The sequence below is a fragment of the Oncorhynchus nerka genome, linkage group LG24 (genome assembly GCF_034236695.1).
Source record: "Oncorhynchus nerka isolate Pitt River linkage group LG24, Oner_Uvic_2.0, whole genome shotgun sequence".
NCBI classification, from domain to species: Eukaryota; Metazoa; Chordata; class Actinopteri; order Salmoniformes; family Salmonidae; genus Oncorhynchus; species Oncorhynchus nerka.
In genome coordinates this window covers 72,055,811-72,082,433 of record NC_088419.1, presented here as the reverse complement: position 1 = coordinate 72,082,433, position 26,623 = coordinate 72,055,811, and the positions used below count along the sequence as shown (strand labels likewise).

The following is a 26,623-nucleotide window of genomic DNA, read 5'->3' as shown; positions in this document are numbered from 1 at the left end:
CTGCCTTAATAACAAACTTGTATGCCATTTGTAAATTCCAATAAAATGGTTAAATTACAACCGTAGTTGTGTTTGCCTCGGAAAAAAGAAGGAACCGTCAAGCTAGCCATGATGGCTGAGAAAATGAGTGGGCTGGACATGCCGAGAGATGAGTTCAGATTGGTCTGCCATGTAGGTAACCCTTTCTAACGAGACTTTTTTGGAAGAATCACTTGGTAGAACTACATAAGTTTTGCTCTCCACTTTTTGGAGGACGGAGTTTTGAAATCAGTGGAATTAGAGTATGATAGGTAAGGAGATTGAGACATTTATGGCGTGTGATTGCAAATATGCAGACAGAGTCGAAAAGAGAACGCACAGAAGGCTGTTGTATAAAACATCTGTCTCCAGATTACATCTTCAAACTAAGGGCAACAATGACATCCATGACAGAGAGGGAGAAGCATCCATCCATGTATATGGGTAAGATAGTCTAGTTAGCTACATTTTCAAATATTACACATTTCTAATTTTGCCAGAAAGTTGTTTTCATTTGAAGTTAAAATGCTAGCTAACATTATATGTATGATCTGTGCAGTAATATTATTTGTATCTCAGAGCCATTTGCATTGCTAGTTATAGCCTAATGTTAGCTAGCTAACATTGCACCTGGTTGGTTAGCTACCTGCAGATTCATGCAGTGTGGTAAATGCTATGCGTTGGGATTATGGTTCATTGTTTCGCTAACTTGCTACATGTCTAAACAAAAGACACTATGCAAGTAATCATTTCAGTTGAATGTTCACGATGTCACTGTGACAACCTCTGCTCTGGCTGTCTACTCTGATTTCAGATCACTCTCATCTGACTGTGCCAGAATAACTGACGAATTTACGAATGCTCAATACCTGTGTCAGTAAACGTTGCCAAAAAAGAGTAATTACATTGTTGCCAGCAGCACAGTTGCAGTCACCAACACTCTGGATAACATAAAAGCAGCCTAACCAGCTCTGCTAGGGCGAGTAAAATGGTCAGGGTGAGCTGTTCTCTCATTTGTGTCTGGAAGTACCTAGCAAGCTACCCAACGTTAGCCAGTTAGCTTAGGTGCTTGACTGCTGTTTTTATGTCAAAACGCTCAGATAAACCCTACTCCTCAGCCAGCGCATCCAGTGTGCACTCTGAATGCTCCAAGAGAGAAATGCTCTGTCTTTATGAACTGAAAATCTGACAACACTGAGTTTATGAACACCCAGAGCACACTCTGGCACTCCAGACTAAATTGATGAACACACCAGTAGTATAAACCAGCCTTTAGTCTTGATTTTTTTGTTTGTTTAGTACATGGCCTTACATGTGAATCCTTAAAGAGATCAATGGGGCTAAAGATTATGAGGGTGTGAATTATGCTGAATGGGTGTACCAAAACATTCAAGTGCCATTTTCTCAAAAGTGAGGTTACAAGTTTTCCAACTTTCAAAGCAGAATTACCTTGCCATTGTTCCTCAACTGTAGTGTATGATACAGAATTGTCTAGCTCTGAGTCTCTACTTTTATCCAAGTTGTAGTTTTTCTAAGTGGCTCCCATTTCGGCCAAGCGCATGGCCGAGAGAGGTGTTCTTCTTGTTTATCTCCGGTAAAGACAATAACAATTCTCCGTATTAAATGTTATTGTTTATTTGCGTATTAGGGTACCTAACGATTGATTATAAACGTTGATTGACTTGTTTGGATAAGTTTATTGGTAACGTTTGGGATTAATTTTGTATATATTGTGATGAAGGGAAACCGAGTGAATTATTGACTGAAGCGCGCCAGCTAAACTGAGTTTTTATGGATATAAAGAAGGAATTTATCGAACAAAAGGACCGTTTTAATGTAACTGAGACCGTTTGGACTGCCAACAGAAGAAGATCTTCAAAGGTAAGGTATTTTCTTCAAAGGTAAACCTTTTTTCAAAGGTTACACTATTTCTGACTTTCGTGTCGCAACTCCCTGGTTGAAAATGATTTGTTATGCATTTGTGTGCTGGATGCTGTCCTCAGATAATCGCATGGTTTGCTTTCGCCGTAAAGCCTTTTTGAAATCTGACACCTTAGCTGGATTAACAACAAGTTAAGCTTTATTCTGATGTATTGCACTTGTGTTTTCATGAAAGTTTAAAATGTATAGTAATTTAATGACGAGTTTGGAGGGTATTATGGTGTTAAATGCTGAGCTGTAGCCGATGAACAGCATTCTTACGTAGGTATTCCTCTTGTCCAGATGGGTTAGGGCAGTGTGCAGTGTTATTGCGATTGCGTGGGTCTAGGGTGTCAGGCAGGGTGGAGATGATATGGTCCTTGACTAGTCTCTCAAAGCACTTCATGATGACGGAAGTGAGTGCTACAGGGCGATAGTCATTTAGCTAAGTTACCTTAGCTTTCTTGGGAACAGGAACAATGGTGGCCCTCTTGAAGCATGTGGGAACAGTAGACTGGGATAAGGAATGATTGAGTATGTCCGTAAACACACCAGCCAGCTAGTCTGTGCATGCTCTGCGGACGCAGCTGGGGATGCAGTCTGGGCAAGCAGGCTTGCGAGGGTTAACACATTCAAATGTTTTACTCACATTAGCTGCAGTGAAAGAGAGCCCGCAGGTTTTGGTAGCGGGCCGTGTCAGTGGCTCTGTATTGTCCTCAAAGTGAGCAAAGAAGTTGTTTCGTTTGTCTGGGAGCAAGACATCGTGGTCCACGACAGGGCTGGTTGTCCTTTGTAGTCCTTGATTGACTGTAGACCCTGCCACATACCTCTCGTGTCTGAGCCGTTGAATTGCGACTCTACTTTGTCTCTATACTGATGGTTAGCTTGTTTGATTGCCATGTGGAGGGAAAAGCTACACTGTTTGTATTCGATCATGTTTCCGGTCACCTTGCCCTAATTCAAGCAGTGGTTTGTGCTTTTAGTTTTGCGCGAATGCTGCCATCTATCCAAGATTTCTGGTTGGGGAAGGTTTTAATAGATGCTGTGAGTACAACATCACCGAAGCACTTGCTAATAAACTCGCTCACCGAATCAGCGTATTCATCAATGTTATTGTTCGGCGCTATGCGGAACATATCCCAGTCCACGTGATCGAAGCAATCTTGAAGCATGAAATCCGATTGGTCAGACATCTCAAGGATGATCAATGGAAACTGAGCTCAATTTTGAGTCTGATAACAAAGGGTCTGAATACTTATGTAAATCAGGTTTTTCTGTTTACATTTTTTTTTTGTACATTTGAAAAAAAGTTTAAAAAAAAAAGTTTTTGAGTTTTTATTATGGGGTATTGTGAATAGATTGACGAGGAAAAACTTTTAGAATAATGCTATATAGTATCAAAACGTGGAGAAAGACAAGGGATCTAAATACTTTCCCAACACACTGTATATCCATAAATTAAGGCCCTGAATCTGCAATAGAAAGAATCAAATGTAGCTCTGTTAATATGAGTCATAGTTGTATAGTTTGGCTTGGAGTAGGTGTCTCCAACACTTTATTTCAAAGGCTACTTCATACCCAAGAAAATGTGCAAGCTACTCATATACAGCCTGCATATTCTTTTAAATTATGTAGGCCAAATTTGATGAATAGAACAAAGAACAGCACTGCATAAATAATGTAATTGCGTTTTGGTTTTTAAAACCACACATTTTGAACAAATATTCTACTGTAAGTCTATCTTGAGAATCTTACCTTGTTAAGATGAAAGACAATAAAATGGTAATTCTGTTTAATAGTAGCCTTTTGAACAGCAACCACAGTGAGTAGGTTACATATTTGACAACAAATCATGAAGAAACAGACTAATAATAAAAACTATGAGGAAAGCAAAAGTGTTATCTCAGCAAGCATATTAATTGACCGTTCGGCTTTTCCTCCAACATTGACTTTAATTGACGCTGTTGTTTGAAGCGCTGTCACCATGACAATGTTTAAAATGAACTTGTCTTAGCAGCATACATATTTGATGCAACAAGCTTAGAAATGGCTTAGCAGAGCTGTTTAATCAAGACTCAAATATCCTGCGCTTTTCCATTTGAACAGAGACACAGCTATGCTGCTGCGTTTGCAAATGAGGCTCAGCCAAGACTGTTACTTTGTAACTGAATGAAAACATTTTAACAATGAGATTTAACATATTGAAGTTGGGAAAATAGATAGCAAAAATGCACAATGGTGTTAGATGCCTGTAAACAGCTTTTTTGGGGGGGGTTATATCAAAGGTTTATTCATATAGGAATATTGATTATTTCTCACACTGGAGCTTCTGAAACCTGCCAGTCGTTTCTGTCCCAGTGCTCCCTCATCTTCGAGCTGCAGCCTTTTTCATTCCCCTCAAGCCGCTCAAAGATAGAGTACGTGATAACGCTGATGTCTGAGAGGGCACTCGCCTGGGCTACGGTGGTGTGGGAGCAACAGTCCACCATTTGCCTCAGTCTGGAGGAGTTTGTGGCGGAAGTACGAAAAGTGTTAAATTCTCCATTGTCCGAAAGAGACTGCTCGTAATGATACGCTTGGCGGAGCAGGTGAACCCAAGTGCAGACTCAGACCTTGGAGACAGAAATAAGGTAACTAAGGTATTTATTGAAAAGTGTGGGGGGGTACAGGCCAGGGGAAGCTCGGGCGGGTAGCAGGGAACCAGGAACTGAGGCTGAGGCTGGGGAAAGGGAAGTAGGGGCAGGGTAAGCAGGTCCGGAGTGGAATGCAAAGATGCAGTAGATGGAGTAGAGCGGGGGTCCGGGGCTGGAGACACGGACCAGAGTGTACGGACGGAACTGTAGTTGAGAGAAAAGCAGCGTCAGTCTAGGGGAACAGGCAAATAGGATAATAAGATCTATGCAGGAACAAATGACTTGAAACACAGACTGACTGAGCAGAGGCTATGAACTGGCAGCGTGGAAGTGGCAGGGCTGAGTATTTGTAAAGACCTTGATTATGGAACAGGTTGCAGCTGGTGGGGATCTGCTCTGCCTCCAACACACCTGTCTCCACTCACACAATCACATACACACACACAGAGAGAGAGAGAGGGAGAGAGCACTGGGGGAGTGGCGGCAGGTTATGGAGACACAGGATGAGAACTAGAGGGCGTGGCAGGAGCAGATGTCACACGTAAGCTGCTCCAACTACGTCAAGACTCCCGTAGTGTGGCAGACTACGCGGTGGATTTTTGCACGTGGGGGTCTGAGAGTGCCTGGAACCTGGAAGCCCTGTTCAACACGTTTATTCACGGATTATCGGAGGTGATTAAAGACAAGCTTGCAGCCCGGAAGCTGCCCATGGACCTTGACTTCTTCATTGCCTTGACCGTCCGGATCGATGGGTGGATACAGGAACGTAGGAGGGAAAGGGGTCTGTTCCTTTTTGCCCTTGCTCGTCCTCGAATTTCACCTCGCCTCCAAGGAATCCCTTTCCAAGAGAATCCAGTGTCACCCGAGTTCCCTTGGAAATCACAGAGGGCTGTCGACCCGCCTCCTCCGGAGCCCCTGCATCTGGGCAGGGATAGATTGTCTCATGTTGAGCGCTTACACAAATGGAACACCAAGAGCTGTCTGTATTATGGAGCTTTGGGACATTTCTTATCTACCTGGCCATTAAAAGGCTAGGCTCATCAGTAGGTATAAGTACACTGGTGAGCCGTATGGGGATTTTCCAATCGCTCACTACTCGAAAGCCCCTCTATGCTACCCTGTTGTGGGGAGACCAGTCCAAATCCGTCCGGGTGCTCACGAGAGCTTTATAGACACTACCCTGGTGTCGGAGCTGGGCATCTCCACTCAACCCCTTTCATTCCCGATGGACGTCAGAGCGCTGGATGGGTGCTCTATTGGCAGAGTCACCCACAATTCTGTTCCTATCAACCTGCGTGTCAGACAACCACAGTAAATCTATGCAGTGAATCTATGGGGTTTTCATGGCTCCAAAGGCACAACCCCCTAATCGACTGGGCTACGGGTTCCATCGTGGTTTGGAGTCCATTTTGCCATGCACATTGTCTGAAGTCAGCGAAACCTGCCCCAGGACGTCTTCCTGCAAGCTTGGGTAAAGTCTCAGATCTCTCCCCCGTTCCCGCAGAGTACCAGGACTTAGGGAGGTTTTCATTTCTGCCCATGTCACATCTCTTCCTCCACATCGACCGTGCTACGACTGTGCTATCGACCTTCCACTGGTCACCATACCGCCTCTGGGGCGACTTTATTCTCGGTTGGGTCTGGAGACCAAAGCAATGGAAGGGTACATTGAGGACTCTCTCGCAGCAGGGATCTGGAAATCTGCCTCCCCAACCGGTGCCGGGTTCTTCTTCGTGGAGAAGAAGGACAAAACCATGCATCCATGTATTGACTTCCGGGATCTTAATGACATTAAGGTTAAAAAACGTTACCCGTTACCACTCATCTCTTTGGCTTTCGAGCCTCTCCAGGGGGCGGTCATCTCCTCCAAGTTGGATCTTCGGAACACCTACCATTTGGTTCGGATATGGAAAGGAGACGAGTGGAAGACAGCCTTTAATACGGATAGCAGGCACTACGATGACAATGGTGATAACATTCGTACTGTTCCAGGCCCTGGTCAATGATGTGTTCAGTGATATGTTTAACCGATTTGTGTTTGTCTACCTCGATGACATCCTCATTTATTCCCAGTCAGCTCAAGAGCATGTCCTCCATGTCCGACAGGTCCTCCAGTGTATCCTGGAGAACCAGCTTTTCATGAAAGAGGAGAAATGTGAGTTCCATCACTCCACCATCTCCTTCCTAGGATACGTCATCGATGCAGAGAAAATTCAGATGGACCCTGACAAGGTGATAGCGATGGTGGATTGACCTCAACCCACATCCAGAGTGCAACTGCAACGTTTCCTGAGGTTTGCTAATTTATACTGTTGTTTTGTCCTGGGTTTAAGCACCCTTGCTTCCCCCCTCTCTGCACTCACCTCTCCCAAGGTTATGTTCATATGGTCTCCAGCAGATGACCGGGCATTCTCAGACCTCAAGCAGCGATTCACTACAGCCCCATCTTAATCCATCCGGATCCATCCCGTCAGATCGTAGTGGAGGTCGACGCCTCAGACGTCAGAGTGTGGGCTGTCCTTTCCTAGCGTTCTGCCCAGGACCAGAAGCTGCATCACTGCGCCTTCCTTTCCCATCGTCTTAACCCCGCTGAGAGGAACTATGACGTGGGAATCGAGAATTAGAAAGGGTGGAACATTCACTCTTTGTGTGGACGGACCATAAGAACCTTAAATATCTCCGCACTGCCAAGCGCCTCAACTCAGCAAAGACGGGCCCTGTTATTCACTCATTTCCATTTCACTATCTCCTACCGCCCGCGGTCCAAGAATGTGAATCCTGACGCACTCTCACATCTGTACAGCCCTGCTACTACACCATCAGACCCCAAGACCATCCTCCCTACTTCTTTTCTACCGGCTGCAATCATCTGGGGAATAGAGAGTATGGTCTGCAAGGCACAGTGTTCCCAATTGGACCCCGGGGGAAGGCGGGGGCCCGTTAACCGGATGTTTGTCCCGGACTCTGTCCGTGCTCCAGTCCTGAAATGGGCACATTCCTCGAGACTCACCTGTCACCCTGGCTCACGTCAGACCTTGGCTTTTATCCAACAACGTTTTTGGTTGCCCACTATGGTTTCTGATGTCTCCGCATTCATTGCCGCCTGAACTGTGTGTGCGCAGAACAAGACACTGCGGCAAGCTCCGGCTGACCTCCTTCAACCGCTCCCTGTTCATCACCACCCCTGGTCCCAGATATCCTTGGACTTCATCATGGGTCTCCCTCCATCAGATGGCAACACCACCATCCTTACGGTGGTGGATAGGTTTTCCAAATCTGCCCATTTTATCCACCTTCCTAAGTTTCCCTCAGCTAAGGGTGGCCCAGCTCATGGTGCTACACATCTTCCGGATCCACGGACTTCTGGTTGACATGGTCTCTGATCGTGGTCCTCAGCTCTCATCCCGATTCTAAAAGGCTTTCTGCACCCTCATTGAGTCATTGGCCAGCTTGTCCTCTGGTTTTCATCCCCTGTCTAAGAGCCAGTCGGAGCGAGCCAGTCAGGACCTGGAGACGACTCTTCATTGCCTCGTCTCCACCAATTCCACCCACCTGGAGCCCACAACACCCTTCCCTGTTCTGCTACTGGTCTTTCACCTATTGAGTGTTCCCTGGGATATCAGCCTTCCCGGAGAAGTAGGAAGAGGTCAGCATACCTTCTGCCCAGATGTTTGTCTGTCGCTGTCGCCGTACCTGGAAGAGAGCCTGGGCCGCTCTTCTCAAGACCACCTCCAGGTATTGATGACAGGTGGACCGACACCAGACCCCTGATCCCTGCTACTGTCTTGGGTAGAGGGCATAGCTTTCCACTTGGGATCTGCCCTTCCAGGTGGAGTCCCGCAAACTTTCCACCTGTTTAATTGGCCCTTTCCCCATCTCTAAGGTCCTTAGCCCCTCTGCTGTTCATCTTCTGTTGCCCCGCACCCTCCGTATATATTAAACTTTCCATGTATCTAGAATTATACCCCTTTCTCACAGCCCTTTGTCTCCTGTTTCCAGGCCCACCCATCTCCCCAGTCTCATCGACAGCTATTCGGCGTACACGGTGAGGCACCACCTGAGTGTTCAAACTCCAGGCAGGGGATTCCAGAACCTGGTTGTGTTATGCGGGGTGGAGCAGGTGAACTCAAATGCAGACTCAGACGAGGAGATAAGGATAGGTAACCAATGTATGTATTGAAAAGTGGGAGAGGAGATGGGGTGCAGTCCAGGGAAATCTTGGCCGGGTAGTAGGGAAACCGGACTGAGGCTGAGGCTGGGGGCAAGGTGATTAGGACCAAGAAAGCAGGTCTGGAGCAGAATCCAATGAAGCAGTAGTGCAGGGACCTAGGGCAGGGAAGCAGGACTGAGGAGACTCTGGACTGGAGACAGGTACCAGAGTCAGAGCAGACGGGACTGTAGTGGAGAGAAAAAGCAGCGTGAGGCTAGGGCAAACAAGCACAACAGGATCTATGCAGGCACAAACAGTGAGAAATGCAGACTGACTGAGTAGAGGCTACGATTTGGCAGCGTGGAAGTGGCAGGGCTGAGTATTTGTAGCGTTCTTGACTGTGGAACAGGTTGCAGCTGGTGGGAATCTGCTCTGCTTCCAACACACCTGTCTCCCCTCACACAATCACATACACACAGAGAGAGAGGGAGAGAGAGAGGGCACTGGGGGACTGGTGGCAGGTTAGGGAGGTCCATGATGAGAAGTAGAGGGCGTGGCAGGAGCAGATGTAACAGGTTGACTGGGAGGGTTATGGCCCGGAGGAAAGGTGCTGCATCCCAACCAGGAATATCCTGGACCAGCACTCATGGCAGACTTCCTCCATTGACACCCAGGTCAACCAGGCTTGTCCCAGGGAAGGACGCCTGGTGGTGGTGGGGGGGGTTACTGTCACACCCTGATTTGTTTCACCTGTCTTGTGATTGTGTCCAACCCCCACCAAATGTCTCCCAGTACATCATGTGTATTTATACCTGTGTTTTCTGTTTGTCTGTTGCCAGTTCGTCTTGTCCAGTCAAGTCCTACTCATCCAACACTTCCCACACTGCCCCTACTCGGATGGTATCGCGCCGTCCCAACCTTCGCTCTCTCTCCCCCGCTACTCTCGCCTCTTCCATCCTATCATCTCTTCCCTCTGCTCAAACCTTCTCCAACCTATCTCCTGATTCTGCCTCCTCAACCCTCCTCTCCTCCCTTTCTGCATCCTTTGACTCTCTATGTCCCCTATCCTCCAGGCCGGCTCGGTCCTCCCCTCCCGCTCCGTGGCTCGACGACTCATTGCGAGCTCACAGAACAGGGCTCCGGGCAGCCGAGCGGAAATGGAGGAAAACTCGCCTCCCTGCGGACCTGGCATCCTTTCACTCCCTCCTCTCTACATTTTCCTCTTCTCTCTCTGCTGCTAAAGCCACTTTCTACCACTCTAAATTCCAAGCATCTGCCTCTAACCCTAGGAAGCTCTTTGCCACCTTCTCCTCCCTCCTGAATCCTCCTCCCCCTCCCCCTCCTCCCTCTCTGCAGATGACTTCGTCAACCATTTTGAAAAGAAGGTCGACGACATCCGATCCTCGTTTGCTAAGTCAAACGACACGGCTGGTTCTGCTCACACTGCCCTACCCTGTGCTCTGACCTCTTTCTCCCCTCTCTCTCCAGATGAAATCTCGCGTCTTGTGACGGCCGGCCGCCCAACAACCTGCCCGCTTGACCCTATCCCCTCCTCTCTTCTCCAGACCATTTCCGGAGACCTTCTGCCTTACCTCACCTCGCTCATCAACTCATCCCTGACCGCTGGCTATGTCCCTTCCGTCTTCAAGAGAGCGAGAGTTGCACCCCTTCTGAAAAAACCTACACTCGATCCCTCCGATGTCAACAACTACAGACCAGTATCCCTTCTTTCTTTTCTCTCCAAAACTCTTGAACGTGCCGTCCTTGGCCAGCTCTCCCGCTATCTCTCTCAGAATGACCTTCTTGATCCATATCAGTCAGGTTTCAAGACTAGTCATTCAACTGAGACTGCTCTTCTCTGTATCACGGAGGCGCTCCGCACTGCTAAAGCTAACTCTCTCTCCTCTGCTCTCATCCTTCTAGACCTATCGGCTGCCTTCGATACTGTGAACCATCAGATCCTCCTCTCCACCCTCTCCTTGTTTGGCATCTCCGGCGCGGCCCACGCTTGGATTGTGTCCTACCTGACAGGTCGCTCCTACCAGGTGGCGTGGCGAGAATCCGTCTCCACACCACGTGCTCTCACCACTGGTGTCCCCCAGGGCTCTGTTCTAGGCCCTCTCCTATTCTCGCTATACACCAAGTCACTTGGCTCTGTCATAACCTCACATTGTCTCTCCTATCATTGCTATGCAGACGACACACAATTAATCTTTTCCTTTCCCCCTTCTGATGACAGGGTGGCAAATCGCATCTCTGCATGTCTGGCAGACATATCAGTGTGGATGACGGATCACCACCTCAAGCTGAACCTCGGCAAGACGGAGCTGCTCTTCCTCCCGGGGAAGGACTGCCCGTTCCATGATCTCGCCATCACGGTTGACAACTCCATTGTGTCCTCCTCCCAGAGCGCTAAGAACCTTGGCGTGATCCTGGACAACACCCTGTCGTTCTCAACTAACATCAAGGCGGTGGCCCGTTCCTGTAGGTTCATGCTCTACAACATCCGCAGAGTACGACCCTGCCTCACACAGGAAAAGGCGCAGGTCCTAATCCAGGCACTTGTCATCTCCCGTCTGGATTACTGCAACTCGCTGTTGGCTGGGCTCCCTGCCTGTGCCATTAAACCCCTACAACTCATCCAGAACGCCGCAGCCCGTCTGGTGTTCAACCTTCCCAAGTTCTCTCACGTCACCCCGCTCCTCCGCTCTCTCCACTGGCTTCCAGTTGAAGCTCGCATCCGCTACAAGACCATGGTGCTTGCCTACGGAGCTGTGAGGGGAACGGCACCTCAGTACCTCCAGGCTCTGATCAGGCCCTACACCCAAACAAGGGCACTGCGTTCATCCACCTCTGGCCTGCTCGCCTCCCTACCACTGAGGAAGTACAGTTCCCGCTCAGCCCAGTCAAAACTGTTCGCTGCTCTGGCCCCCAATGGTGGAACAAACTCCCTCACGACGCCAGGACAGCGGAGTCAATCACCACCTTCCGGAGACACCTGAAACCCCACCTCTTTAAGGAATACCTAGGATAGGATAAAGTAATCCCTCTCACCCCCCTTAAAATATTTAGATGCACTACTGTTCCACTGGATGTCATAAGGTGAATGCACCAATTTGTAAGTCGCTCTGGATAAGAGCGTCTGCTAAATGACTTAAATGTAAATGTGTTCCTGTGTTTCCTGTGGTCTAGTGTTTACTAGTCTTCTCAATTCTGACCTTTCTGCCTGTCCTGACCCTGATCCTGCCTGCCGTCCTGTACCTGCCGGACTCTGATTTGATATCAACTCTTTGCCTACCGATTGCCTGCCACTTGTACTGTTATAAACTCTGAGACTCGTATTATCCACCTCCTGTGTCTGCACCTGGTCTTAGCCTGATCCATGACAGACATGCAGTTTTCTGCTAAGGTGCAACATTTGGAAGTCTACGGAGCTCTAGTTTTCAAAAATGTTGCTCTGAATTTGTTGCAACCCCTATTACTTGCCTGTTCAACCTCTCTTTTGTATCATCGGAGATCCCCAAAGATTGGAAAGCTGCCGGAGTCATCCCCCTCTTCAAAGGGGGAGACACTCTAGACCCAAACTACTACAGACCTATATCTATTCTACCCTGCCTTTCTAAGGTCTTCGAAAGCCAAGTTAACAAACAGATCAAGTTAACAAACAGATCCCTGACCATTTCGAATCCCACCGTACCTTCTCCGCTATGCAATCTGGTTTTCGAGCTGGTCATGGGTGCACCTCATCCACACTCAAGGTCCTACACAATACCATAATCACCATCGATAAGAGACAATACTGCGCAGCTGTATTCATCGACCTGGCCAAGGCTTTCGACACTGTCAATCACCGCATCCTTATCGGCAGACTCAACAGCCTTGGTTTCACTACCTCTCAGATAGAGTTCAGTGTGTAAAATCTGAGGAACTGTTGTCCGGACCTCTGGCAGTCTCTGTGGGATGCCACAGGGTTAAATCCTCAGGCCGACTCTTTTCTCTGTATACATCAATGATGTCGCTCTTGCTGCTGGTGATTCTCTGATCCACCTCTACGCAGACGACACCACTCTGTATACTTCTGGCCCTTCTTTGGACACTATGTTTTAACTAACCTCCAGACGAGCTTCAATGTCATACAACTCTCCTTCCGTGGCGTCCAACTGCTCTTAAATGCAAGTAAAACTAAATGCATGCTCTTCAACAGATCACTGCCCAATCCTGCCCGCCCGTCCAGCATCACTACTCTGGACGGTTCTGACTTACAATATGTGGACAACTAAAAATACATAGGTGTCTGGTTAGACTGTAAACTCTCCTTCCAGACTCACACTAAGCATCTCCAATACAAAATTTAATCTAGAATCGGCTTCCAAAACATCCTTCACTCATGCTGCCAAACATACCCTAGTAAAATTGACTATCCTACCGATCCTTGACTTCGGCCATGTCATTTACAAAACAGCCTCCAACACTCTACTCAGAAAATGGCAGTCTATCACAGTGCCTTCCGTTTGGTCACCAAAGCCCCATATACTACCCACCACTGCGACCTGTATGTTCTCATTGGCTGGCCCTCGCTTCATATTTGTCGCCATACCCACTGGCTCCAGGTTATCGATAAGTCTTTGCTAGGTAAAGCCCCGTCTTATCTCAGCTCACTGGTCACCATAACAGCACCCACCCGTAGCACGTGCTCCAGCAGGTATATTTCACTGGTCACACCCAAAGCCAATTCCTCCTTCGGCCGCCTTTCCTTGCAGTTCTCTGCTGCCAATGACTGGAACAAACAGCAAAAATCTCTGAAGTTGGAGACTCGTATCTCCCTCACTAGCTTTAAGCACCAGCTGTCAGAGCAACTCACAGATCACTGCACCTGAACATAGCCGATCTGTTAACAGCCCATCCAACTACATCCCCGTACTGTTATTTATTTTATTTATTTTGCTCCCTTGCACCACAGTATCTCTACTTGCACACTCATCTTCTGCACATGTTATGACTCAAGTGTTTAATTGCTATATTGTAATTATTTAGCCACTGTGGCCGATTCATTGCCTTACCTCCCTTACCCTACCTCATTTGCATACACTGTATATATACTTTTTCTGCTGTATTATTGACTGTATGTTTGTTTTTCCATGTGTAATGCTGTGTTGTTGTTTGTGTCGCACTGCTTTGCTTTGTCTTGGCCAGGTCACAGTTGTAAATGAGAACTTGTTCTCAACTAGCCTACCTGATTAAATAAAGTTGAAATTAAAAATTAAAAATAAAGAGCCTGCGCTACAGCGAAGCCTAATCAGAAATACCATGCATCATGGTTGTTATAGGCAAAGTGAAACAATACAATGAATTTGCTTGTGGTGCCCTCATCTCAAATTATATTTAACAACACCATTGGACCAACACCATCTGACATGAAACAGTGATACAAATGTAAGAACAGCACAACAAAATACATAAACAATTTGATTTTGCAGGTGCCTTTTCATTTGAAACACCAGTGGTGCAACTTGTGCTTTCTAAATGCACTGAACCAAAACAGTGGCGTGCGGGTGTGAAGCAAAACTTTCCAGAGTTCAAAACCATTCATCTTGAAGGACGGGGGCGGTGGTGCAAAATACAATTTTTAATTATACTATATAAAAAATGTGCATATCTATTTTAATACCGACTAGCTGAAAACACCACTAATTATTCAAAATGACAATTTACCCAATGGATCATGATCATTCTCTGGTAAAAAGTGGGGGTGCAAAAAAGGACACAGAGTTCTTCAGTGTTCCCATTGTTTAACTGATAAACACACTGGGATATTTAATGCAAGAAATGCTTTTCTTCATTTCTAATGCAACATTTAGGATAGATAATACTGTACTGTAGCAACAGAGAGAAACTCTTCAAGGTGAGAGACTGCTTGCATCAATTCAGGGTTGTTGTTATTCATGCAGCATTTTATACTGTGCTGGGTAATTTTTTTCAACAAGTAATAGATTGATTTGAAGTGATACATGTTCATTGCCAAATGGCTGCTGAGAGTGATGTTTGCTTGACAGATGGACATGCCAGGATCTGCTCTCCAACTACATTCTCCACACTAAGAACAAGAAAACCAGGGCAAAGGAAAAGTTGAAAAATCGCAATGCACCAAAATGACATCAAAGGAATTTCAAGACTCAGTACTTTCAGGGTCCCTTTAAAGCAACCAGGCATCTTTGAAGAGGAATTGATCATGTTGGCATGTTCAAAATTCATGATGCAACATGACATCCCCATTTTTTCAGATACATTAAAATTGAGACTCCTTTTTATAGCAGCCCCTCCAGGAGTCTGTGCTTGCTGCATGGCTGAATAAAACATAAAGTGGCTTCCCCTGACTGCACGGATTTGTCAGAGAACTTTATAAATAGCTCTGCAGGCAGGCAGGCAGGCACGTGTACCCACCCCATGTAGGCAAAAAAAGATTCCGCCTGCTGCTAAGTAGAGTAGAAAGAGAACAGGAAAACACAGATCTGCTTTCCACTGCAGAGAGACTGCAGACTGGTTTGAAACCTGCAATTAGCAGACGTATATTCCAAAAAGATTGATACCTGGAAAAGATATGCATCTTGAAATGCATTAATATTTGTGATATATCTGTGGTAATTCGTTTGCAGTTATCTTCAAAAATCTATGGCACAGTAATCAGTAGAGCATCATTAGTTTCTCATAATACAAGCAGCTATTAATGTCATTAGTCTCAAAAGGGTTCAAAATTCACACTTTGTGACATCATTTGGTTTTATATACTGTAGTTTCATCATTTGACCTCCATACTTCAATGAAATCGTATCACTGACGCCTAAAACTATATATGACTAATGCAACAAAACATTGTAGAAGATATATCATTGTCATCAGAACATCTTCAGAAAAATGAAAAAATGAAATGCTTAAAAAGCTTAGAAATCAATTCCACATCTCCCTGTTGTTGATTTTGATTCCAAATAACAATTATTTTTCTCAAGAGACTCCCGGAAGAGCTGTATACCCAGTCTCTTTCTATTTCATCAAGTTACCACACACACACAAATACAAGGACTAACGGACACACCACACACATAAACACACACCGAGCATCATAACAAATCAGCTCTGCCTAGATAGAATCTATGAGTGGAATCTTAAGAGTACATGATAAGAAAGCCCATTAATTCCAGTAAAGTGCTTTTCTCTAGAAACATGAGTGGTACGTTTCATGCAATGTTCCCAATTACAGCAGACGGAAAAGCAATCCACCATATCGCCTCCTTCAACACCCATCAATGTTTGTAGAGGAAGTGTTTGTTCAGATAGATTCTAAAATACAGTAATGTAGTACATTTTTGCAGACACTTCCAACCAAATTGACCTAGAGTTTACACATCATGTATTCAGTATGTGTGGCACATGCAGGAATCAAACCAACAACCCCAGTGTTGCTAGCAGCACCATGCTCCATCCAACTGAACCATCTTAACCACAAATTGTTTTGGAAACTAGTGGCCTTTAGGGATCAAGCTTATTGAATAAGATAAGCTTTAGGGACCCAATCAGTTTGTTGATATTGTGGTGGGACTTAAGGTGGCATCTGGCATTAGGACAATGAGCACCAATGGGAGTAATAATTACACTAACTACCTTGCTGTTGTTCACTATAAAAATGCATGACTTTATTTCTCTTCAACAGAGAACTCCAGCAACCACCAGTGATCTTAGAGGAGTCCTTGGATTACTGAAGCTTGACTGACCATTCTAACAAAACCAAAAGGCAAAGCAACAGTGAGTAATCTAACATCTTTACCCACCAGCGGGATGGAGATTGTGTCCCTTATGTAACCAACTATTGATGGGAGTACTCATTCCCCTCATTCCATTCCAGCATATTAGGCATTCACTGCATTGCTTGGTTTGTTTGGTCTGTGTGTTATCAGGGGGACTAGATGCATGGTAGAGAATCTCGTGGCTCACTACCCAGATTGGATGTTCTCTAGTGGCTAGCTGATGGGTATGTTGCCTGCTCCATATGGAGCTACACCTGCTGTAAATGTCTATCTGGGCATTTAGAGCAATGACTCTTATCAGACCCATCAGTATGTCTGATGTGTCTAATCCTACAGCAGCTGGCCAATAGGTAATGATATTAAACATCACTTTTGATTATATCTACAACTGGAGTGCATGAAACACCATAGACAAAACATTGATCAGATTGATTGTGTGATATGTACTGTAGTGTGAGAGAGTAAGCAGAAAAATGTTGAAAGCAAATGACCATGCGTCATCAGGTCGGTGCAGACTAAACAAATGTGAAGTGATGTTTAGCAAACTTCATCAGGCACATCCTGAACCTGCTCTCCACCTCCTCCAACATCTGAATCCATTTTCTTATGCAGTCATTCGAAGGGTCAGTACACTGAGTGAAGACCATGGCCTTGCTTATGACTGATGCATTAACATACTGCCTATAGGCAGGAGGTTAACATTGTTACCTGTTCACCCATTAGGAGACACTTTTATCCAGAGCTATTTACTGCAGTGAGTGCATACTTTTCCTTCTGGTCCCCCATGTGAATTGCACCCACAACCCTGGCGTTGCAAGCACCATGTTCTACCAACTGAGCCACACAGGACAACCGTGTGGCTCAGTTGGATCCGGGCACTTTCTGAGAAGACTATGCTCAGAGCTGCAAGCTGTAGGTGTACATGGAAATAGCTCAGTCTTTAGCTACTGTAGAAAAAAGCTGTGAAGAGAAATGTATACATCAAAAGACAATCAATGTGATCTGCATCTGATATCATGTGTTTTGATGTTATGTGATCAATATTGAGAAATGTACTGTACTTTCTTAAATGCTTGTGTTCTATTCTTCCCGTCATTTGAGCAGAACCATGAAGACCAGACTAGCCTGCCTGTCCAATAAGTCGGACTCCTACACCGACTTCACTGAGTTCCTGCCTCCTGCCCAAGACAGGACCACCAGATGCCTAAAGTAAGTAGACCTTTATATCTGATTGCATGGTGTCAGTCTCTCCCATTCATATAGTATTTAGATATTATTTCTCCCAAAACTAGGGATGTGTAATAGGACTACTACACAATAGATGGTGTAGGGTCTTTTTTTTTTTTGAAACTGTGACTATCTGTGTGTTGAAAACCTGCAACTGCATATTTGCATACACATTTAAAAACGTGTGTCTCAGTATCTCTGTCTTTCCTTCAGGCTGACAAAAGACGAGGTCATTCGATGGGCAGATTCCTTCGATGTTCTTCTATCGCACAAGTGTAAGTGAAATTTAAAGGATAGTCCCTTTTATATTAAAAAGTAACAGTCGATCCTTCTCTTTAGAGTTAGATATAAATATTTCACCTTTTATCAACCAACCTGGGAGTCCATGTCATTGTTAGCAAACTGTTCGAAGCAAACCAGGCAACTGTACCGATGACATTTTCTCCTCCATCCCATTCTGTACTCTTTCTGTTTGTCCCTTTGACAAAATGCTTGCCTATGTATTTCCTTTGACAAGAGGATTGTTTATCTGTTCCCTATCTGAGGATGGCTTTCCACATCAGCCCATTTCTCTTCCCCTAAACCCTTCTTATTTAACATCCCCTGTCTGTCTGGTTATTGATGTGTAGCACTCCACAACACACAATGAGACACACTCTTGGTTGTGACCTTCTCTGTGTATTACACAATAACACACATACAAACACATGTTCACCCGCAAATACACACATCCAAACACATGCAGATGTTCACGTGCACACACACACATGTACATGCAGAAATAGCTGTGATAACTAGGCTCTCCACAGGGATTGGGAAATTACATTGCACAGAAGACTTTGGTTGTATTATATTTGTTTTGATTTTGTAGTGCATCAATGAACACCACCTAGCTGCTTTTGAATATTACTAGTTGTTCCTTCCAAAACCAGAACCTGGATGTTGTGGGGCAGGTTTTGCACTAGAAAAAGTTGACCTCTAAACCGCTGACTGATTCTGGCTTCATAATCATTATATCAGGCTTTGTTCTTCCAGTGTTCCTGAAAAGCAAACTAAATGTCTTACATTTTCTGTTGTCTTATTGTGCTGTTCCTTTGTTAGGATACCTAATAGGTCAATAAATATGTTGTCCAAACTAGAGATATAAACATGGACACAAATCAAGTCATATGTTAATGGACATTTGCAAAAACATTGCAGGTGTGCATGTCTCATGTTAGTATTTGTAAGTAATGAGTTAATCAAGCATTGTATACATTATCCTGTAGACCCCACTGCCAACTGTTTAACAGGTGGTGTAGTTTGTATAACATAGACAAATTGGTGTGAACTTGATGGTTTGAAGTCGCATCCACACCTTATTTAAACAGGTAGGCCAGTTGAGAACAAGTTCTCATTTACAACTGTATCCTGGCCAAGATAAAGCAAAGCAGTGTGACACAAACAACACAGAGTTACACATGGGGTAACACAAACGTACAGTCAATAACACAATAGAAAAGTCTACATAGAGTGTGTGCAAATGTAATACGATTAGGGAGGTAAGGCAATAAATAAGCCATAAATTACAATTGAGCAATTAAACACTGGAGTGATAGATGTGCAGAAGATGAATGTGCAAGTAGAGATATTGGGGTGCAAAGGAGCAAAAAATAACAATGTGGGGATGAGATAGTTGGGTGGGCTATTTACAGATGGGCTGTGTAGAGTGTGTACAGGTGCAAATATTATCTTCAAATGACAAATATTATCTTCAGACACAAGGGGGCAAAGAGACAGACTTTAGTATCCGGCTTCACTAAACATAAAGGAGTGAATCAAGACACACGCACACACACAACTTTATAATCACATAAGAGGAACAGAAGCAGTACTATTTGTTCCCATGCCTTGGCCACATTGGCTCTGTCCTCACCTCCTGATTTAGCACTTATTGGATCTAACAGAAGAACACAGTTATCACATTCACCCGGCCAATCATATAACCACAGCCCATTTGTATCACAGCTAATCCTATTTATCTGGTTGCCCTTTGCTTCTGGCTGGGTACCTTAGGCAACCTATCTGTGATGATGTGGTTTGTGACTGCTTCTCATTTCTATGGGAGTCCATTTTATGCTGAACTAAACAAGCCTCAATTCAACATTCATGTATATGTTTTTCAATATTTAATTATAACATTTATGTGTATGTAAACATTACTTAAAGAAAATCGAAAATCCTTTCAGGGTTTGAAATGTACACTGACCTACATTCACACATTAGAAGGCCTTGGCTTCATTAACACATCATAGACTATTCCTAAAGACACTGATTAAAAATAAAGCAGCGAGAGAAAATCTTCTTCCAAGAAAGGTTCAATGCCTCAGGGATCTATTTTTATTTTTAACAATGTCTGTTGACAAGGCTACATGCAGTAAGTGTCCTTCTGGTGATCTTCCTAAAACCATTGTTTCGTAAGAGTGTGTGGCTAATGTTGGTGATTGGGCCTGATGGCCTACTCTCCTGGTGCTCCTGCTGGGCAAATGTTAAGCAAATACAGGCAAGAGAAAATAGCAAGTGAGGGAGAGAGGATGGATAAAACATGTCATCATGACACGGCCGATTGTAAAACAAGACCTCCCTCCATGTTATCATTGATGTCAGACAAATTGATCTCATCTTTGATTGATGAAGACAAAAAGTTAATTGGAAGGTTGTGGGACACATTTTTGTGTTCTAGTCGCAGGGCAGTTTAATGTACTGAGAATGAAAGTGTTTGTCATTTTTTATGAAGAGTCACTGAACACGAAAATACAAAATTCTGTTCTGTATGGAGGAAACACAGACACAGAAAACAATCACCCACAACTCAAGTGGGATAAACAGGCTGCCTAAGTATGGTTCTCAATCAGAGACAACGATTGACAGCTGCCTCTGATTGAGAACCATACCAGGCCAAACACATAGAAAACCAAAACTAGAACAACACATACTGTAGAATGCCCACCCCAAAACACGCCCCGATCAGCCTAAAATAGAAACAAAAAAAAAGGAACTAAGGTCAGGACGTGACAACACTCCTCATCTCAGACAATATCAATGCATGATAATCAACCCTGTTATTATATGCATCAAAGGAACTACAGGTGCTCTCTGTGGCAAAAACACATCAGTTCCAAAAAAAACGGCCCATGTTCAGAAATAGGTGCTGGGATACGATATAGATCTTTGTAAAGACACACACACTCTCTCTCTCGCACAGACACACACACACTTGCTGTCCATTAGCCCCTCTAACTGGCTGATGGATGTTTTGTGTCGTAGATGGCCTGGCTGCCTTCCGGGCTTTTCTCAAGACGGAGTTCAGCGACGAGAACATTGAGTTCTGGATGGCCTGCGAGGAATATAAAAAAATCAAGACTCCCGCTAAACTGGTGACCAAAGCCAACAAGATCTACAATGAGTTTATCGATGTCAAGGCTCCCAGAGAGGTTTGTGTTGGATCAACCAGCTAATGATGCAAAATACACATTTTGTCTGTTATATTGTGACTGTGCAGTGTTTCCAGATTTCTATGAAATATGACCTATAATTAATTACAATATGAGTAAAATAGTTTTCCTTCCAAAACAGGGTATTAAAGTAGATAACACTTTATTGGAACAGTCCCAAGTAGATGACTTTTAGATGGTTTGTAGATGTTCAGCTGTTGTAGATGTTCAGTAGATGGCTCAGTTGGTACAACATGGCACTTGTAACACCATGATTGTGCGTTCAATTCCCATGATGAAAATATACGCATCCGCTCTGGATAAGAGCATCTACTAAATGACTCAAATGTAAATGTTCAATAACTGTCAGCAACATTTTAACTAACTGTACATTATTCTTAAACATAACCCTAACTGTAACTTCTGCAGGCAATTGCTTATTAAAACATAGTCATACTATCAACAACCTATCTGTAAATCATCTATATGGGATAACGTGTCACCATAAAGTATGTTATAAAGCAGCTTTTCTGTGTTGGAACGGTGTAGATTTAATCCTCCAACAGAATGGTTATACCGGTCATTTAACATATTCATGCGAGTAGACCGCTGATTGGCCAGCTCAGCCAATGAGCCAACATGACACTATGTTCCATCAGGAAATAGCAAGCATTTAAAAAAATTAAAAATTCTCCCCAATTCACGCTTTGGCCACAAAAACGAGTATAGGATGAGTCATCAACATAATTTTGGTTCTAGTTAACAGAATATGAACTTTTAAAAGTTTGTTTTCCCTGGACAGTTACTTTAAGTATCAATGCTAAGGGTTGTTTGTTTGTAAACTGGAGTTACTATGTGTAACAATCCACAACTCTGCAATATTACACATAGGTACACATGAATACACATACTTTGATTATATGGAATAAAAGTAATTTTGATACTGTCTTCAATTTTTTATACTGTTTTTCATAGAACATTGACACACTTAGATGATTCAGATAACTAATGTTTATTTTGCACTCCCTTGGTCAATGTAGGTAAACATAGACTTCCGTACACGGGAGGTGACGAGACAGAGCCTTGAGGAGCCCACTCCTTCCAGTCTGAACGAGGTCCAGGCCAGGGTCCACAGCCTCATGGAGAAAGACTCTTACCCACGCTTCCTCCGCTCCAAGATCTACCAGGACTTACTCAAAACGCAGTACACACCCTGCCAACGGAACTCTGTCTGAAGAACACACACGTGCAGCTGCAGATACATATACGCACACTTAAGTAATAATGCCGTGAAGCCAGTGTTTGGAGGATATATTGGCACGGGTGTTGCTAGGCCAGAGACAAAGTCGAGGGTCGGCAAACCGTGCCAATATATCCCCTAACATCAGCTTCTTGGGCATTATCACTTTTATACAACGGGTTAGCAACATATTCAAATAATGATTGACGTATTTTAATTAAAAACATTCATTTGATAAATGTATTCATACTATTTCATCCTTCCACAATATATTGTCCCAAATCTAGGGTTGCTACCCAAGCTGGCTGGTTGTTCATTCTATCGGTTCGGTTTGCTAGAGACGCAACCCAGTCATTCAGATTTTTTGTTCTGTATCTATGGAGGCGACACAGTCGTTCCTTCTAGATATTCCATTGCCATACTGGCTAGCAACGTTCTTATCCCTTGCTTGCTAGCTAGCAAACTACGGCTAACTTACAGTCACATCAAAAAAGTGCAGCCAGAACAACAGCAAGCATTTGGATTTGTTTAAGCTGTTTTCTAGTGACATTTATTTGGATACAGCCATAACAATGAGCTAGTGAGGCGCAATTTCGCCTGGCATATAACATCTGCTCACTCGTCAGGATACGGTCGTTGAGAGGAGCTAGCCAACAATACAGCTAATGCAATCACTTCAAACTGAAGCTGGAAAGACTGCAAACTAGCTGCACTTCATTTCGTTTTACCTTGTTTCAATTGATATTTCTTTGTATATATCCATAAAAATTATGCCAGCTGATTCGTTATTTCAACTGGCTGAGAAACGCAGCTTGCCTGTCGGTCTCGTTCCGACTCCCGACACGTTCATTACTATGAGACAGCTGGAGATCGAAATTGAATATTGAAACAATGTTGTAAATGTCAGAGAGACATGCTGCAAGGTTTATACAAATCTCCTCTGTTGAAAACGAAATGTTAGTATAAAATAAATGTGAGATAATATCTAGATGCTTTTTTATAGTGGAGATCAAGTTTATAAATTGCTTGGCTGGGCTGATGAGACAGTGGATTGCACAGTCAGATGGAACAAAGTAAATAGGCATTTTAAGTTCATAGATTTAGCCAGTGGTAACTTGTGGAATAGACACCGGCTGGATTGCTGTTTTAACCAATCAGAATTCAGGATTAGACCCACCCGTTGTATAAACACGCACACACACAAACACACACACACACTTCTTCAGTAGTTAGAAGAACACAAGTAACCATTATTCCTCAAGTCCTAACTTGAGATATATGTGCGTAACTCAATTTCAGTCTCCCATTGACATAGTGAATCATGTGAAAGTTTAAGTTAAAAGATTAAGTTTAAGTATCAACTTAGGATTCTAACAGAGGGATTCATAGAATTTAGACATATCGTGATATTGTGTCGAGCTAGTTTGCACTTAGAAAACAAAATACCACAAGACCTTGTACTGTGTATACTTGTATTACTCTTATTAGACAACATGTTGTTTTTGTTCATGTGTATTTATCCTCTCAATGTATACTCATTTTGAAGTTGATAAGTTTCTGGGAATTTTATTCAACTTTTGCAGCACGTCATGTTCTATATATACTGTAATATTCTTTCAGATTATGAATATTTAGATAATTATTCTTTAAAAAATACATAGAATATAGAGTATATTTGAATTATTGATGATATACACACTTTAAAAGATATGATTTAAACTTACTGTGGATCAGTGAAACTGCATGAGTAAAATATAAAATATACATATTTGCAATGGTTTGTTCATAGTGGTGCATACCTTGAAAGTAATGTCCTCTTGAGTTTTTTTCTATAAAAATGAAATGACCTGTTGTCAAGCTGCATTTTATACACAGACAAAATGCACACAGATACAGAACAAACCAACGAACACATAACACCTCCGGAGAGAGGGCGAGAGCGAGAGGGAAGATAAAGATAAAGAAGACAGGGACAGCATCTGGTTATTCAGGAGGGGGTTTAGTAAAAACTCAAAACAGGTGCAGGTGTCAAAAATGTGTGTTTGCTGTGCCAGCCATGAGGGATCTGTGCCCTTTGAATGTGTAGGCCAGGTGCCCAGTGGTCTCGCCCACTGCACCACTTAGTTCGCCTGCTGTGTATCTGTGAGTTGTTGAGTCACTGTGGGGAAGAGGACCAGGGGAAATGTAGGCCAGTGTTCTCATTCGTAAACACACAAGCAGTACACGGGCAGCACACGGGCAGCACATGGGCCGATGTAGGTCAATAGACAAACAACACACCCACTCAGCTACATTGGATATTATTGATGATGATGGTTGTGTAATTGTGATGATTATGATGGGCATGCATGTTGCTAATAGCAGTAGTAATGGTACTCCTTTCTTACATAAAATAAGTCATCAACATCATGTTTTTGGCTGATCCTTTTTTGAATGTTATTTCCACGTAACAAATCTTTCTATATTTATTTGCAGTAAAGAGAAACAAATGTCCCACTCAAGCTGCACAGATTTCCAAAGCAAACTGTTGGCAAGGCAACACTTGTTCTACTTCACTAATGAGTAATCTAACAAACGTGCCACACTCTCTCTCTCCTCTCTCTGTAGCTTCCTAATCAATAGCAAACGCATCACCTGCCCAGAGCCTGCTGCTGTTATGATTGCTCCTCACTCATCACATTTACAGAGAAACAACAACAACAGTCCCAGAGAGTAGAAACCCATATGCCTCCATCCAAAAGATGGTGACTTTACATATTGATTGTTATTGCCAAAATCACTTAAAATGGCACATTGGTGTGAGTGAAGTAAGACACCTGTGATCAACATGTTATTTCCCAGGCTTCCATTGTGTAGTGAAAGATAAGCACCAAATCTCAGCATGCTAGAGTTAATCAGTTAGCAGTCTATGTTGATCATATGGCCAAAAGGCGAGATACCTCTATGCAGTCGTTAAACCCAGTCAAACAATGGGTAGCATGTGGTCAACACCTCAAGGTTCTGTTAGTGTAGTGTTCAATAAACTGGACATTATTCACGCTCAGTCCCTCCTCTGAGGCAGAGGAGCTGTGAAATGGTTTTATCACAGGGCAATAAAACAGACAAAACAGTGATCACATTACATGCAGTCACTGAGCAACTGTCTCAGCCCAGTCAATATGCTATGAAGGAACCAGCCAAACACAAGGGAAGTACTGTACATAGCAACAAGAGGTGTTGGAGACAAGCAAAACACGAGGAAAATTGACGGCCACTCCCTTATTGAAAAAAACACATGAATTTCACATGTGAACACGTGGAAGTGTTCCAAAAGTACATGTTTTCATGTGATCACTTGTGACAACATGTAAAGCAACGTGTGATAAAATGAAACTAGACATCTGAAATCGTGATCACATATGAAGTGTTTTTTCGCATGATTTTACATCTGAAATTGAATGTGGAATCATGTGACTTTCCATGTGAAATCATGTGGTTTTTGATTGATTGTAATATTAAAGTCTGTAGTGTTCATGTGATGTCAACATATAAAATATGTTATTTTTCAGTGTGTATGATGGGAATGCTGCTTAATGCAGGTCTATATATATTCATATGGACATGCATCTTCTAAATACCGGAAGCATACACAGGTGTCAACCTGGTGATTTACCAGCACCCCATACCATGTATTACACATGCCACTTCCTGTACACTACAAAGTGGGTTTGATTGAAGCGGGCCCTCAAATCATTGTGAGCCAATAGGGAGAGGTTAGATTGCCTGTCCCTGTGGAGTCGTACAGTGAATATTGTGTAACGAGGCCTGGGCAGCATCTGTTGGCTCGGGGCTGAACCCTCCTCCACCTCATCCCTTTCGCTCTTCCCCTCTTCACTTGGGAACTATCAGACAGATGAGCAACCTAAGGCTCCCAAACTCACCACATGGAGCCATGTTGCCACCACAGATGGAGGGGAACATTCTGGTACTAAAAATGTGTAATTTCAACTGATACTAATCGCATGGCATTCGATTGAAAACTAGTTTCAAATCAATCAAAATCAAATCAAACTATATTTGTCACATGGGCCGAATACAACAGGTTTAGACCTTACCGTGAAATGCTTACTTACAAGCCCTTAACCAACAGTGCAGTTCAAGAAAGAGCTAAGAAAATACTTACC

General features: G+C 43.8%; 1 protein-coding gene across 1 annotated transcript in view; it reads left to right on the top strand.

Moving 5' to 3' along the window:
* rgs8 (regulator of G protein signaling 8) overlaps positions 1 to 24,312 on the top strand; it is a 29,642-nt gene extending 5,330 nt beyond the window's left edge. The window contains exons 2-6 of the mRNA XM_029633050.2: positions 16,427 to 16,518; positions 17,625 to 17,729; positions 17,961 to 18,022; positions 21,054 to 21,220; positions 22,261 to 24,312. Coding sequence (XP_029488910.1) covers positions 17,629 to 17,729; positions 17,961 to 18,022; positions 21,054 to 21,220; positions 22,261 to 22,455 — 525 coding nt within the window. The 5' untranslated portion in view covers positions 16,427 to 16,518; positions 17,625 to 17,628 and the 3' untranslated portion in view covers positions 22,456 to 24,312. The remainder of the gene's footprint in view (positions 1 to 16,426; positions 16,519 to 17,624; positions 17,730 to 17,960; positions 18,023 to 21,053; positions 21,221 to 22,260) is intronic.
* Positions 24,313 to 26,623: the final 2,311 nt, after the last annotated feature.